General features: G+C 43.0%; 1 protein-coding gene across 1 annotated transcript in view; it reads right to left on the reverse strand.

Moving 5' to 3' along the window:
* Positions 1-4,504: 4,504 nt before the first annotated feature.
* The window catches only part of LOC142303750 (acrosin-like), a 31,076-nt gene continuing 18,639 nt past the window's right edge, over positions 4,505-16,941 (reverse strand). The window contains exons 3-5 of the mRNA XM_075345438.1: positions 15,656-15,921; positions 4,856-5,001; positions 4,505-4,755 (exon numbers count right to left, since the gene is read on the reverse strand). Coding sequence (XP_075201553.1) covers positions 4,567-4,755; positions 4,856-5,001; positions 15,656-15,921 — 601 coding nt within the window. The 3' untranslated portion in view covers positions 4,505-4,566. The remainder of the gene's footprint in view (positions 4,756-4,855; positions 5,002-15,655; positions 15,922-16,941) is intronic.

Raw genomic sequence — 16,941 nt, forward strand, 5'->3', positions numbered from 1 at the left:
TCTTTTTTATTATTATTTTTTACAGTGTTTACCATACGGAATAAACAACTTGACAGTTTTAGGCTGGGTTCACATGTCCTGTAGTCATCCATTATCACAGATCTGTTAGAGATCCGTTGGCAAAAAAGTTGTGCAAACACAGATTTTTTTTTGCCCGTTGTTAAATAACAGATGTCTGCCTGATTCATTTTTAACATGTGGAGTCTTTGGACAATGGATCCATTAATGGATTGCTATTTAGCCATCCGTAGTACTTGCATTTGTAATGGATCTGTTGTTTTCTTACAGGATCTGTTACAAATGGAAGATAAATAGCAATCCGTTAATGGATCATTCTCCATAGACTCCCATGTTAAAAAACAGATCCGGCAGAAATCAGTTTCCCAAGGGATCTATGCAGGATTCGTTCTAATGGATGACTACAGGACGTGTGAACTTAGCCTTATAATTCTTGTAGTTTCGGAAGCACCACTACCAATCATGTGTACTGTTTAAAATTTTCGTTTTAATGCCTTTTTAGTGGTGAAATGGGATTTCGTGATTTTTGGGAGTTCCTTTGGTGAGTTGTTTTCTTATTTTTTACACGTTTTATTTCACTTTTTTTTTTACTTTTCCCCTTAGTCCACTGTGGGACATGAATAGTTTTCAATGCGATCACTGATCTCATGCACTTCTGTACTCTTGTACAGCAGCACATGAGATCTGTCAGTACTCACTGATACAGCTGGATCGGACAGGCCAATGTACCCTGACGCTGGAGCCGGAACAGATTGGTAGCAATTGAGCGGAGATGCCTAAAACTGAGTAAGGCCTTGTTCGCACATACCTGCTGAATATTCTGCAGCGATTTGACAGCACATGTGCGCTTCAAATCGCTGCAGAAACACTGCATAATGGATGCAGTATTTTTGTTAAAAAAAGCCATTTTCTGTGATTTTAGATTTACAATAAAAAACAGTTTCTGCACACGGTAGCAAATACTGGGATTGTTATGTTCACATTATATGAGACACTTTTGTTCCTATGTTCGCCCTTGAGTTTAGTTCTGCTGGATACTTAAAGTCACGTGTTGTCAAGCCTGGGCAGTCTATTTTGAGTGATTTATTTTCTATATTGTAATGGTGCAAATGCACTTACTTTGTATGTATCCTGTCTCGTTGATACACTTCAATAAAAGATTTTTGAAAAAAAAAAAAGCCATTTTTATGCGCTCGGGATGCTGCCCCCACCATAGACAGAGTGGGAGCTCCATCCAGAAAGCACAAATAATTGACATGCTGCTTTTATGAACGCACAGATTTGGGTCAAAATTTTAGCACCCAAATCGCTGCGTTTAAAAAAGCATCGTGTGCACGTGTCATGCACAATCTACATAGATTGTGCAGGGGACGCAGGACGCATGCATGTACGCTGCAGTGCAATACACAGTTGAAATACATGTCAGTACGCAACATGCACATGAGTCCTTAGGCTCTGTGCCCACGTGTGCGTATTGCATGCAGTTACGCTGCGTATTGCACTGCAGTATAACTGCATGCGTCCTACGTCCCCAGCACAATCTATGAAGATTGGGCATAATCCATGCGCACGTTGCGTTTTAGACCTTAGCGATTTGCATGCTGCCAAATCACTGCGTTCTAAAAAGCGACATGTCACTTATTCCGTTCGCTTTGGATGCAGCCCCCGCTCTGTCTATGCTGGGAACTGCATCCAGAGTTCATGAAATCGGCTTTTCACTGCATTCATTACGCAGTGTTTCTGCAGCGATTTGAAGGGCACAAGGGTGTCACACATAGCGATGTGTGCTGCCTCGGGAACTACGAACAACCTGCATCCTCTACAATCAACGATTTTTTGAAAATGAACGACGTGTCAATGATAGACGATAAGGTGAGTATTTTCCATCGTCAACACTCGCTCGGAGCTGTTGCACACAACGGCGTCACTAACGACGCCGGATGTGTGTCACGGAATCCGTGACCCCGGCGATATATCGTTAATATGTCATTGCATGTAACAGGGCCTTTAGTGTCGGCGCTGGGCAGGTTTCCATCGCTATTAACCTGCAGATGAACCCCATATCTGCAGGATAATAGCGTTTTTACAGGTCACAGGTTCCCTGTAACACAACCTTTGTGTTAACAGTAATTTATGATAAAGGTAATGAAATAAAAAGAATACATTATCTATAATACGAAAAACTGGCACTCCTGTGGATAAATCTTCCATAAAAGAAGTCATAAATATACAACATAGGGAAGATCTATCAAGATAAATGTGCCAGAATTGTGGTGCATTTTGTGTCAAAAAAGGATCTTTCATGACTTGCACCATGTTTATTTGTTATAGACACTATAGACCCGATTCATCAAGGCCGATAGTTTTCTCGCTAGTCTTGATGATGGGGTGAGGTAAATCAATCAGGGGTGTCTGACCAGTGGAGTACACCTCCATGCACCATGCCAGAACTCTTACCCAATTCTGGGACTAGTAAAAATGTATGGCATAGAGAACACCAAAACTCGTCATGAACTATCCAGGCTGTGGCGTCATGCCTCTACCATGCCACTTTCCTTTCCTAACTGAGCCCATTCTGGCAGAGCTTGTAGAAACTGATGTAAAAATGCTAAAAGTCGCAACATTTTTGAGCAACACCGAGTTGCCACTTTACAAAACAATTTACTCCAGAATTCTTGTGATATTGCTTTTGATGAAATCAGGGCTAGGGCTGAGCGGATCCGAACTGTAAAAGTCCGGATCCGCGTGGTTTAAACGCTCTCTGCGTGCCAGACCCGGGCGCGGGATTCCGGGTGCACTAAAACAATTAAAGCAAAAATAAACAAAAGAAGAAATAAGTGAGAGTTTCATACTTACCGAGACTCGGTGTCATGGCGTCACACTGCTTCTGGGTCGCGCATTCACTTCCTGTACTGTCCATCGCATACACACAGCTTTCCGTGTTTTCCCCGCCCACCGGCCGTCCTGTCATCTGTGATTGGTTGCAGGCTGACGCGCCCCCAACCTGTGACAGTCTTTGCTACAGTCATCGTGGCTCAGTCATAGGCTATACTCAGAGCTAGCAGTCTTCTCTATGGCAGCTTGCTCTGAAATGTAGCAGAGCTGGATGTGTCTTCGTGGGACCTCGTGTGGATTACGTCGAAGCTGCAGGGTGTTTAGGCTTAATAAAGTGGTGAAGGAGGATGTGTTTTGTACTTTATTCCAAATAAAGGATTTTTCTCTGTGTGTGTGCTTATTTACATTCACTTAGAGGTTTGTGTGAGGCAGGTATCTCATAAACGCCTGTGCCATCACTGACCTAGGGCTTAGTAGCAGCTGTATGCTGCTATTAACCCCTCATTACCCCGATTGGCACCGCATCAGGCCAACGGGAAGGGCCGGTATCGCACCGGGATTGTCACATCTAATAGATGCAACAATACCGGGCGGCTGCGGGCTGAGAATACCAGCCCCCAGCTGGCGTTACAATGGCTGGGGATGAAAATGGGGGGACCACATTTCGTTTTTTTTTTTTTTATTATTTATTTAAATATTTTCTTAGGCCGCAGTCACACTTGCGAGGGACTCCCGCGAGTCTGACCTAGCAGCACAGCCACACACACTTTTGACAGGAGCATGAATGTGTTTCTAGGTACATGCACGCTAATATTCAGACAGCAGCAGGCTGTGCCAGATGATGTCATCTCAGACCCGCACAAGTCTGACATTACCAGCACAGCCGCACACTTCTGACAGGAGCGTGCATGTGTTTCTAGGTACATGCACGCTCATGTTCAGACAGTGGCAGGCTGTGCTGTGTGATGTCATCGCAGACTCGCACGAGTCTGACATCTCCAGAACAGCCGCATACTTCTGACAGGAGCGTGCATGTGTTTTTAGGTACATACACGCTCACCATACATAACATGCACACAATGCTTATTTTTTCCTTTAAGATTTAAATATCCAGCATGTCAATTCTTTGTGTTTCTGATGCAAATTTTACCCATGCTAAAGAATGGGGGAAAATCAACAAAAAAAAATGTATCAAATGTGGCAAAAATGCATCTACTTTTTGGCTGCGAATTCCCTGCCACGAGATGCAGAAATTGTGCAGACATTTCTGTAGCAAAAAGACTTCTGCACATGCACTTTCCATTTTGTTGATAAAAAATAAACTATTAACATCTATTTTTTAAAGTGTTCTTACTTTGCAGTATTTTTTCCAGACCTGCCTAAAACTTTTGCACAGTAGGGTGTTGGGGTGGAGTAGGTATGTGAAGACATAGGGGCCGATTTATCAAATTTCTTATGCCAGAAATCTGGTGTAAACACAATAAGAAGTTGCAATCTATTTGTGTAGGTCAGCAGGTGCCCAGATATGTGGTCCTTTGCACATGGTCTATCTATGTGCTAGGTTCTGGCTTGCGCTCCATTGTTTCTGAAGTTGACAGCCTTGCCTCTTGCCACAGTACACTGAACCATACAAGAAAATACTTGTGTAGAAATGTATTTATTTTTAAGAAACCATGTTTAAGGTGTTATTGATGTACAGTACGATTCCTGTTTTTAGACTTGTTGCCTGCTAGATGAGGCAGATTCTATTTTTTCCAAGATCCAGGTGAGGAAGTATTGGGTAGATGAATAAACCCCCGGGCTTCGTGCTTGTGCACAGCCTGATCCCCAGCTGGTAATTCCTACCACTGAAAATATCCTTAAATTTGGGTCCTTGCACATAAGTGGTCCCCCACTATCACCCTGTAGGGGAAGAACAGACAATATATTAATACAAGTCTAAAGTTAATTTACATATAGATCTTCAAAATTGCAATGACTACATTCCATCACGTGTGATTACCTGGCAACTGTCAATGCCTCCTTTATCATAGCCTGCACATAGGTTGTAGATGCCCACTCCACCGTTATACCATGAAGGGCTATTGCAACGCTTATTAGGGATCAACTGCACCTGAGCTTCTTGAAGAATATCTGATGGTTCAGTGGCTGCAAAACAAGTATTATGAGATATTTAATTCTTGGTATTGGACACCATAAACTTAAAGGGGTTGTCCACTAATTTTACATTGATGGTCTATCATTGATAGGTCATCAATGTCTGATCGGCTGGGGTCTGCAGTGTTTGGTGCCGACGGTGGCAGCAGACAGCTGGAAATGCTCAGTTCTGGAGCTGCTCCGTTTTCTAATAGTGGCCACGACCATGTACTCCACATTCACCTCCTATTGATTTGAATGGGAGATGGATGTGTAGTGGCGCTGCCACTATCAGTTGATGTGTCAGCTCCAGCTGCCTGCTGCCGTCACTGGCACCGAGAACAGCTGATCGACAGGGGTGCTGGGTGTCAGACCCTGCCCAATCACATATTGATGACCTAGCCTAAGGATAGGCCATCAATGGAAAAGTAGTGGACAACCTCTTTAAGACCCATAAATGTATTCATTTCTGCAATAGAGATGCAGAAAGTGATTGTTGAGGGTTAGGCATCAGCTGGAGTGCTGATTGCTGATGTCCCTAGCTTGGTCTTACGGGAGACAGTTCTGTTTTACCGCTACTAGTACACAAAAATCAGTATATATATATATATATATAAAAATATATATATAAATACAAAACTACTTAGGAGCAATAGGCTCCATTTGTTATTCATTTGAGTGAGGGTGAGATTTAATTGCATATTAACCTCGTGGACAAGGGAGTCCCCTTTCTGTTCATTATTATAACACTGGTATACTGCATTTTTAGCAGTTTTTCCTGGAATTTCTTCGTGCACATTTCTATTTTTATTTCTGCCAAGCCTCTACATCTCCATAGACTTTCATAGCAGCAGATTCAATCTGATTGTCATTGCAGACAGATTTGTTGACAGATTTGAGAAGTTTTTGAGAGTGAATGATGGGTGCAGGTGACAAGAATTGACTGACAAGTAGGGAAAAAGGCATTTTTCTCTCATAAGATATATCACAAAATGTCTTATGTTGTCTTAACAATAATAAGTAGTTACTATTCAAAGCGTGATCATCGTTTTAATTTGTTTTGTCTAAATCAATAGTTCACATGAAAATAAGCAACTTTGTAATATATCTTATCAGACAAATTAGTTTCTTTCTCCTTCTGCACTGATGTTTCATTCTTAAATTTCTCAATTCCTGGGTAAAATCTATGTTCAGTGAATACAGATTTTTATATTACAAAGATAGGAGACGGCAGTTGGTTTTTATAAGATTCTATGCAGAAAGGATCAGAGTGGTAAGGAGGAATTCTGCCTCCAGCTCCTCCCTGCCCCTCCTTTATACAATAGAATCTTGTCAGTAGCAACTGCCGTCTCCTATCTCAGTATTATAAACATCTGTATTCACTGAAGACAGATTTTACCCTGGAAATGAAAATTTTAAGTGAAAAATCAATCAAGGAGGAGAAAGAAACAAATATGTCTGATAAGATATAATACAAAGTTGCTTATTTTCACAAGTACTATTCATTTATGAAGTAAAAATATCTAAAACAATGGTTACATTTTAAACTGTCCATATGATTCAGAAAGTTACTACTGCATCATAGGATTAGTTATTTGTCATGCTTAAGAGGATCTTTAATGGACAAGCCGGGGTCTAAAGCCTGCTTTACACGTTTGCAACGCCCCCATCATATGTGTGGCATGTTCAATTTTGTTGAATGTGCCGCACATACGAGTAACCCCCCATCACACACACTTACCTTCCATACCACCTCGATGTGGGCGGCGAACGTCCACTTCCCGGAGTGGGAGGGACGTTTGGCGTCACATCGACGTCACGCGGCAGCCGGCCAATAGAAGCGGAGGGGCGGAGCTGAGCGGGACGTAAACATCCCGCCCACCTCCTTCCTTCCGCATTGTGAGCCGGGAGCCGCAGGACATAGGTAAGATCTGTTCATCGTTCCCGGGGTGTCACACACTGCAATGTGTGCTACCCCGGGTACGATGAACAATCTGACGTGCAATTCTAGAGACAGGTACGATGTGTATGTGATGAATGTTTTAACGTTCAATTGCAATTGCACGTACCTGTCACACACTGCAATGTACTTACAATGCCGGATGTGCGTCACTTACGAAGTGACCCCGCCGACACATTGTAAGATACATTGCAGCGTGTAAAGCGGGCTTTACAGTGCGAGATCTGCTATTAAAGTGCATTTCTCTGTTCAGGTTCAAAGAGGGAGTCTCAACCGTTTAAGACCTTTTTGTTAACATTACTCCAGGCTCTAAGAGTATTAAAGAGTAACCTTTTGTTTTAATTTTCATTTAATACATCAATAATACACAAGAAAATAAGCAACTTATAATATATCTTATCTGACAAATTTGCTTCTTTCTCCTCCTTGACTGATCTTTCACCCTCAATTCATGGGTAACATCTGTAAAATCTTTATTCCATAAAAGCTTTATTCTGTGAAGACAGATTTCTGAGATGGGAGATGACGTTTAGTGCTTATACAATTCTATGGAAAGGGAAGGAGCTATTTGCAGGTAACAACATTCTCCTACAAGTTTTTCTTAAATGACCATTACAGATCTCCACAGAACTTTATAAACACCAACTGCTGTCCCCTGTCTCATTAATGACAAAGTCTGTCTACTCTTCACTGAATACAGAATTTACCTGAAAATTGAGACTTTTGAGACTGAAAGATCAGTCCAGGAGGAAAAAGAAGCAGAATCCTCCCGTAAGATGTATTACAAAGTAGCTTATTTCTATGTGTATGATTGATTTATAAAATTAAAATGACGGTTACGCTTTAAACACTTTTCGTTAACATCACCCCAGACTGTATTAGTACATTTTATTATCTAAAGAGATACAGTATAATGGTTTTAATGTGTGCTGGTAGACTAATTTTTATTACATATCTTAAAAAATTGTTTCCATCAGTAATGCATTTATGAACATTGAGGTTTCTCACTTTAAAAGGAATCTGTCAGCAGATTATGCTATGTAAGCTGAAGCTAGCCTGCAAGGGTTAATACAGAAAATTCAGGATTGCCTGTCTTGTCACAGTCCAATCTGTTGTTTATTTGCTATGTTTGTTTAAGCAGCAGGACTCTTATCATTACTCTGACTACAAAGTAATGCCAAGGGCAGTCGGGCACACCCCCTCCTCTGATTGACACCTCACAGTCTATATACAATCTCTATTGAGAGACTGGTGTGGGCGGGGAAGCTCTTAGCTCTGCTCTATAGCTAAATATAAAAATTCTTATTGTGTCAGAATAGCTGCACCCAGTAATCTAAGTGATACAATGTTGGATTCAGAATCTCCTTGCCTACATCATACTGCTCTCAGATGAGGAAACAAAAACCTGCTGACAGATTCCCTTTAACATGTACAATGTGTTTAAGGGTTTTCCAATGTCTTAAGCCTGCTTTACACGTTGCAATTAGTTGTACAATCGCATTTGCGACGTGACACGACCAGGTTGCATACGGGATCTTAAGAGATTGCACGTAGGTTGTTCATTTGCTGTCACACGTGCGTTAGTAGTCTATGTTAAATTGATCAATTTTGTGTGCGATCCTTTAGATCATGTGTTCTGTGACGTATGCATTGGGCACCTTTTTTTTTTTTTTTTTTATTTATTGACTTGCCAAGCGTGTGTAGTGTATAGGGATGCGTTTTTACTATGTCATCTGCCATTCAGCTCTGCTACATGGCCGCTAACAGCAGACACAGACAGCCATGTAGCAAAGGTGAATGGCAGATGACAGCAGACAGAGCCGCACTGTCAGAATGAACTCGGGTGAACTTCACCCGAGTTCATTGTCATGCTGCGGCTCTGTCTGTGTCGCGCCCTGATTAGCGGTCACCAGTGAAGGACTCACCGGTGACCGCTAAACTCCTGAGTAACTGAATTGAGCAGCCCTCTCTCATACTCACCGATCCCCGATCCCCGGTGCGGCGCTGCACGGCATTCACACTGCTCCGGCGGCTTTTACTGTTTTGAAAAAGCCGGCCGCTCATTAAACAATCTCGTATTCCCTGCTTTCCCCGCCCACCGGCGCCTATGATTGGTTACAGTGAGACACGCCCCCACGCTGAGTGACAGGTGTCACACTGCACCCAATCACAGCAGCCGGTGGGCGTGTCTATACTGTGTAGTGAAATAAATAATTAAATAATTTAAAAAAACGGCGTGCGGTCCCCCCCCATTTTAAAACCAGCCAGATAAAGCCATATGGCTGAAGGCTGGTATTCTCAGGATGGGGAGCCCCACGTTATGGGGAGCCCCCCAGCCTAACAATATCAGCCAGCAGCCGCCCAGAATTGCCGCATACATTATATGCGACAGTTCTGGGACTGTACCCGGCTCTTCCCGATTTGCCCTGGTGTGTTGGCAAATCGGGGTAATAAGGAGTTATTGGCAGCCCATAGCTGCCAATAAGTCCTAGATTAATCATGTCAGGCGTCTATGAGACACCCTCCATGATTAACCTGTAAATTACAGTAAATAAACACACACACCCGAAAAATCCTTTATTAGAAATAAAAAACACAAACATATACCCTGGTTAACCACTTTAATCATCCCCAAAAAGCCCTCCATGTCCGGCGTAATCCAGGATGCTCCAGCGTCGCATCCAGCGCTGCTGCATGGAGGTGACCGGAGCTGCAGCAGACACAGCCGCTCCGGTCACCTCCACGCAGCTAATGAAGACAGCCGCGCGATCAGCTGAGCTGTCACTGAGGTTACCCGCTGTCACTGGATCCAGTGGTGGATGCAGCGGTGGCCGCGGGTAACCTCAGTGACAGCTCAGCTGATCGCGCTACTCACCGCCGCTCCTCTCACCTCCACGCAGCAACTGAGGTGAGTAGCGCGATCAGCTGAGCTGTCACTGAGGTTACCCGCGGCCACCGCTGCATCCACCGCTGGATCCAGTGACAGCGGGTAACCTCAGTGACAGCTCAGCTGATCGCGCGACTGTCTTCATTAGCTGCGTGGAGGTGACAGGAGCGGCGGTGTCTTCTGCTGCTCCGGTCACCTCCATGCAGCAGCGCTGGATGCGACGCTGGAGCATCCTGGATTACGCCGGACATGGAGGGCTTTTTGGGGATGATTAAAGTGGTTAACCAGGGTATATGTTTGTGTTTTTTATTTGTAATAAAGGATTTTTTCGGGTGTGTGTGTTTATTTACTGTCACTTACAGATTAATCATGGAGGGTGTCTCATAGACGCCTGACATGATTAATCTAGGACTTATTGGCAGCTATGAGCTGCCAATAACTCCTTATTACCCCGATTTGCCAACGCACCAGGGCAAATCGGGAAGAGCCGGGTACAGTCCCAGAACTGTCGCATATAATGTATGCGGCAATTCTGGGCGGCTGTTGGCTGATATTGTTAGGCTGGGGGGCTCCCCATAACGTGGAGCTCCCCATCCTGAGAATACCAGCCTTCAGCCGTATGGCTTTATCTGGCTGGTTTTAAAATTGGGGGGGACCGCACGCCGTTTTTTTAAATTATTTAATTATTTATTTCACTACACAGTATAGACACGCCCACCGGCTGCTGTGATTGGGTGCAGTGTGACACCTGTCACTCAGCGTGGGGGCGTGTCTCACTGTAACCAATCATAGGCGCCGGTGGGCGGGGAAAGCAGGGAATACGAGATTGTTTAATGGGCGGCTGGCTTTTTCAAAACAGTAAAAGCCGCCGGAGCAGTGTGAACGCCGTGCAGCGCCGGGGATCGGGGATCGGTGAGTATATGAGAGAGGGGGATAGACTGACATGGACAGAGAGAGAGGGACAGAGATAGTGACCGACTGACAGAGATTAGTGAATGACAGACATTGTGAGGCGCTTCAGAACGCAGCTTTTCAGCTGCGCTCTGAAGCGGACTTTTTTTAAGCTGCGGTACAGAGCGCACACCTGCGCACATAGCCTCAGACACCAAAATCGTATGAGGGATGTCACACGTTACAATTGACTAGGTTCGTGCAACAAAACGCTCAATTCTAGACAAAGATACGATGTGTTTGCGATCAACGGTTTTGCGTTCAATCCTGATCGCACGTAGATGTCACACGCAGATACCTCACAAACGATGCCGGATGTGCGTCACTTACAACTTGACCCCAACGACGGATTGTGAGATATATTGAAGCGTGTAAAGTGGGCTTTAGTCATGATCTATGAGGCTAGCTTATTCTTTATGTTCTGTTGTGGGGATAGTGCTACAATAATTTTTCTTATCTGGCTGTTAAGACTATCCTGACTGTGTGCGGATTTGATACATTGATAATGACCATCTTATATTAACCATGGTTATGTACATGGCCTCAATAGATGGCTGCTATCCTGTCTATTCTCATTACCAAATGGTCTCTTTTAGAACACTTGTCTTGTTAACACAAATCACCAAATGTAGTTAAGAATCTCAACAGCAAAAGGTTTAGGAGGCTATAAAAATCCCCTAAACTCACCATTTCAGTGCAGTGGTGCAAGCATGATGTTTACAGAAGATATAGTGAGTTTAGGAAAAGGACGTTGCTGTATATTTTAATGAGCTTGGGGAGATATTCTGCATCTTTATTACTGACTACTAAAGCATGAGTTTGCATATTAAGGAGGATTTGTCTCATATTAATCAGTGTATGCATAATCCCTATGGCACTATTCAAGTGTTACATTTTCTCTTTCCCTGAAAGAAATGTATAACTGTGAAAATGATCATTAAATCGTGTTCTGGCTGCTCTTAGAATTCTGCTTACGTCTATGCTGTTTTTATCTACAAGGAGTTTATGTAAAGGGGTTTAACCAGTTTGGGGAATCTCTTTTTGCTATAATAGTCCCTAACAGTAAATTGATCTTATGGTGTTCTGCCGTTGGGACTAGCAGCAGTTATTAGTGACGTGTAGATCGTGAACGATCCGAAACAAAGATCCGTCTCCCTGCTGTGCCTGAGAAGAGCCACACCCCAGTCAGACCCACTAAATTCTCTTACTGGCTCTCACTGGGTGTAAAAGTCCAGTGTTCAATGGACAAAGCCCCACCCACCTGAATGAAACTCCACCCACTCAACAATTTAATTGGCCTGTTGTAAGTGGGCGGTGTTTAGCAGCGCATGGGAGTGGTTTCGGCGGCATTAATATAATCTTAAACATGTGTGGTGAACACATATTTAATAGGGAACCATTTAGGATACGAAAGAGCTAGCTCTTTTTGGTGAGCAGAAACATGGGAACCGAATCACTAAAAAGAGCCAGACTAACCATCACTAGCAATTATCTAAATAGAAACATGGCAGCAAGTATTTCTTTTCCTACATTGCCACCTCAAGCGTATTATGGACACTACAGCGTCCAATAAAATCAATTCTCTGTCCGCGGTATGCATGGATAAGCGGGATCCTTAGGAGAAAGCGTCACTCTTCTCTGGCCAATAGATGGTGTCCCCCCCATCCCTGCTAGTCAGTACTAAGCTGCCATTATATATCAAAATATATATGGAGGTTGAGATACTCTATAAAATAAAAAAATTATTATAATATACTATAATATCATGTTAATAACCAGCCATTAGATATGTCCTTACCATACAAATGTAGCCAACACAGAAGCAGGACTCCCTATTTCCCCCACCTAATCCACGTATTTTTTAAAGTTAAAATAAATATATAAAATAAATAATACTTATATATCACATTTTCTTTTCTAAATATCTGCATTTAGCAAAAAGGTATGCTCTGTCTAGTTCCAGTGTCAGACTACAGCGGCAAGGGACCACTGGTAACATTGACTATGTGGGCCCACTGATCTACTGCTGTGAGGGTAGGCCTGCTGGGCTGTAGGCCGTTTGTCCAGATGTAATAAGATTATCTGTGTGTGTATAATCAAAGTATAGATGTCGTTGCATAATTACTGTATTGTTCGGACTATAAGACGCACCGGACCATAAGACGCACCCTGGTTTTAGAGGAGGAAAATAGGAAAATAAAATTTTAAGCAAAAAATGTGGTCATGACACACTGTTAATGGGCGAGGATCTGCTGCTGAAACTATTATGGGGTAATGTCCCCAAATTCTCTGCTAAGGTACCCCATCCTGGTAATGATCCTCCTGCCTTGTATATGTACCCCATCCTGGTATATGCCCTTATCCTGCTATATAATGGCATCCTGCTATATACCCCCATACTGCTATATACTGCCATCCTGCTATATGCTCCCCATCCTGATATATACTGCCATCCTGGTATATGCCCTTATCCTGCTATATACCCCCATCCTGCTATATACTGCCATCCTGCTATATGCCCTTATCCTGCTATATACCCCCATCCATCCTGCTATATACCCCCATCCATTCTGCTATATGGCCCCATCCTGCTATATGGCCCCATCCTGCTATATGGCATGTATCCTGTATCACACATAGAAATAAATGTTTATACTCACCTTTTCTCGCTCCATGCAGCATCGCTCCTCCCCCTGTCTGTGGCGGTAGTAGCGCCGCTGATCTGTGTGGAGCTGTCACTGTTCCCTGCAGCATCGCTCGTCCTGCTGTCTGCCGGTCAGCTAACCTGCGTGACTAGCAGCACGCATAGCGATGACATCATCGCTGTGCTCACCTCTTGCTACACAGATCAGTTGGCCGGCAGACAGGAGGAGATTTCGGTGTTGCAAGGGAACGTTGACGGGTGAGTGTACTGATTCACTGCCCCCGGCGCTGACCTATGTGGAGCCGTTCCCCTGCAGCATCCCGATGTCCTCCAGTCTGCCGGCTGATGTGTGTGGAGAGCGCACACAGGGATGACGTCATCTCTGTGCTCACCGCTCGCTACACAGATCAGCCTGCAGACAGGAGGAGATCACGGTGCTGCAGGGGAATGGTGACGGGTGAGTGTACCGTACTTATTTACTGCCCCCCGCGCTGATGATGATGCGCGGGAGGCAGTGAATACAGCCGCACATGATCATTCCAGGCTGTAGTTGCCAGGGGTGATCACGGCCAGCTGTTTAATATGCGCACCCCCACCCATCATTCCGCCCACCTGTCAGTGCTGGCTTCAGCGCTGAGAGATGATGGGCAGGATGATGGGCATGCATATGTAATGAGCGAGCCCACGTGGTCACGGCAGGCGCTGCTACAGCTTGCTCGTGCCGCCGATGACCCACTCCACCGCAGCACCCTCATTCCCGGCCACAGCCCTATATTCAGACCATAAGACGCACCCCCTACTTTCCTCTAACATTGGGGGGGAAAAAGTGCATCTTATAGTCCGAAAAATACGGTATCTGTATGTCTGTATGACAATTGCATAGACGCCATTATAACTTTAAGATGTATGAACAGGAATGTGTTAACTAGATAATCAAGCCAAAATGAACAATGAACAAAGAGGTATTTATAATATGCTGAGAGAATCTGTAATCAGTTAATTCTCACCATGTGAAATGTGGGATGTGAGATGTGGGAGGTTGACTTCCCGTTCTTGCTCAGCAACGTGTTAACAAAGAAGTATTTGGTTTAAGCTAGTATTAGGAAGCCAGAAACAGGCTGATGACGTACTATATGGACATTGCTGGTTATCTTTGACCAATCAGGGACAATGTTGAACTGAATAACTGTGTGTATTTTATAATATACGGATCAGAAGACCATTGAGCTTCTCCCGAATAGAGACACGTCTCTGTGTGGTTATTGTTCCTCATACATACATCTGCACAGATCGATTTGAACTCCGTCTCTGTGACCCTGAAAAACCCAATTTGAGGTTTTCCCTAAATTCCCAACCTTGACACTAAATGCAAATATTACATTCACAAATTTATCTGTGCTTCTATATAATTCGGTAACATATTGGATAGTTTGTAAAATAAATGATGAGATGCTTGGTTTGTCTGTACATAGTGAAACAAGTGTATTGTGCCAACTACTGTTTATGTTGTGGGGTAAGTGACATACTACTGCATGAGTGCCCACCGGTGGATTCTCCTGTTCTCCTATGGGGCAGTCTGAGCCTGTCTAGTTCCCTGTGTCAGGATTTTAAAGATGGCAAATCCCATCTAAAACATTTTGCAACCTATCCTAGATTTCATAAGAAAATGCTTGTATGAAGAACATGTGCTTGAGACAGATGTCAGATCAGAGCAGAGCCCTGTCAGGCATCCTGAACTCACATTCCTCTATTCAGTCAACCAGACAGGACACTGAGCATAGTGAACTAACTGGCTTTAGTGGGCTGAGAATGAACATCCATCTCAGTCAGCCTGACAGTTTTAGTGCAGTCAGGGAGAATGTCTGTTTTGAGCACATGCTCTTCACTCAGCCCTTCCTGCTGTGTATCCTCTGAAATCTAGGATGAGTTGCACACTCATATAGATGACAGACGACATCATTAAAATCTTGACAGAGCGCACTAGATAATGTATACCATTTTGCTAAATAACATTTTTGAATATTTAAAACTATTTTATTTATTTATTTTATCACATTTCTCTAAGAACATCTGTAATACCTTCTTATTAAACATTTCTTTCTAAAACTTGTAATGATCTTTGTCTCTTGATTGACATGGTTATTTATTACCATTTGTGCTTAGTTATTTCGTGTTCATAAATAAGAAAAAATAAAAAAACATATATATAAAGTATGAGATATACCTTCTTCTTCCAGCACACCCCAACCTGCAATGTAACAATCAGTCATGACTGAGACATCTGACGTCTGTCGAGGAAGGCATGCCGGTTGGATGTATCTGTTGTAAATGATTGGTCGATCCACAGACAGCAGAGCAACATCATTTTTTTCTATTTCAGGGTCATAAGTCTCATGTACAATCTTTTGTGATATGCCACGGATCTCGATTTCTGGACCAAAAACTGACAGTTGATTGCCTCCAAACACCAGCCTCCAAGAATAGACATAGCTAAAACAATGGAAATTAAGACAATGAAAATAAAGACATAAGGTCATAAACAATGATAAATACTAAACTAGCACTTTGAAAAAAAAAGTAAAGTAAAGCTAGAGCTACACTGTGACTGGAGGCAATCCAACATTAAAAATCACAACTAATGAAAGTTAAGGTGGTCGCACAGAAATCCAGCAGGGTTGTTTTGTGGCCATGACACCTTGAGTGTCGCAATGAAACCATATTCACTATCATTGTGTTCTTCTAGCTCTTCACTGATCCTATGTCACACAGATAGAAGTCATCATGTAGCTATAAAAACTATGCTTTGGTATACAACAAGGATACATTTGCAATAGATTTGGTCTGTAGAGAAGTGATAATGGAACTGTCACTATTCTTCACTTCCTATGTTATATTGTTCAGGAATACATTTAAAGGTGTTGTCTCTTTTCAGAAAATCCCATAGTTGGTTATTAAAGAAAACAACAAATAAAGTCCGTTATTCACCCATCCCAGGTCCACTGCGGAGACTCTGCTGCTGCTACCTGGTATCGGATATTGGCGTTAGCATTGACGCAACATCTACAGCACAGCAGGCAATCACTGAGCTCGTTGGCCATGCTGTCACTGTGATGTCAGGCCTGCAGCCAATACAAAGAGCAGTGGCAGAGACTCCGTGCTGGACCTGGGGAGTGTGAGTAAACCATGTTTTTTTTTGTTTGTTTTTTTAAATAAACTGTGCCCAGGAACAGAACTCATTTAAGGTCTTTTTTTTAAATAATAACTCATATACTTCTTCCATGTCAATAAAATACATAAATCTGATAAATGATCTGAATTGGGCAAATAGCTAATATGTAATTTGGTACTGTACTTCTATTTCCACATAATTACAAATTCTTATTATAGACACAAGTTCAGAAATGTGAACCATGAGTTTAAAAGACTGGTAGAATTTCCACCAAAAGATACACTGACTCTCAGCTACAGTACAAGAGTTTCCTCTGTGACCTAGTTATTCATCTGCCGGCT

Source organism: Anomaloglossus baeobatrachus, chromosome 4, assembly GCF_048569485.1.
Source record: "Anomaloglossus baeobatrachus isolate aAnoBae1 chromosome 4, aAnoBae1.hap1, whole genome shotgun sequence".
NCBI classification, from domain to species: Eukaryota; Metazoa; Chordata; class Amphibia; order Anura; family Aromobatidae; genus Anomaloglossus; species Anomaloglossus baeobatrachus.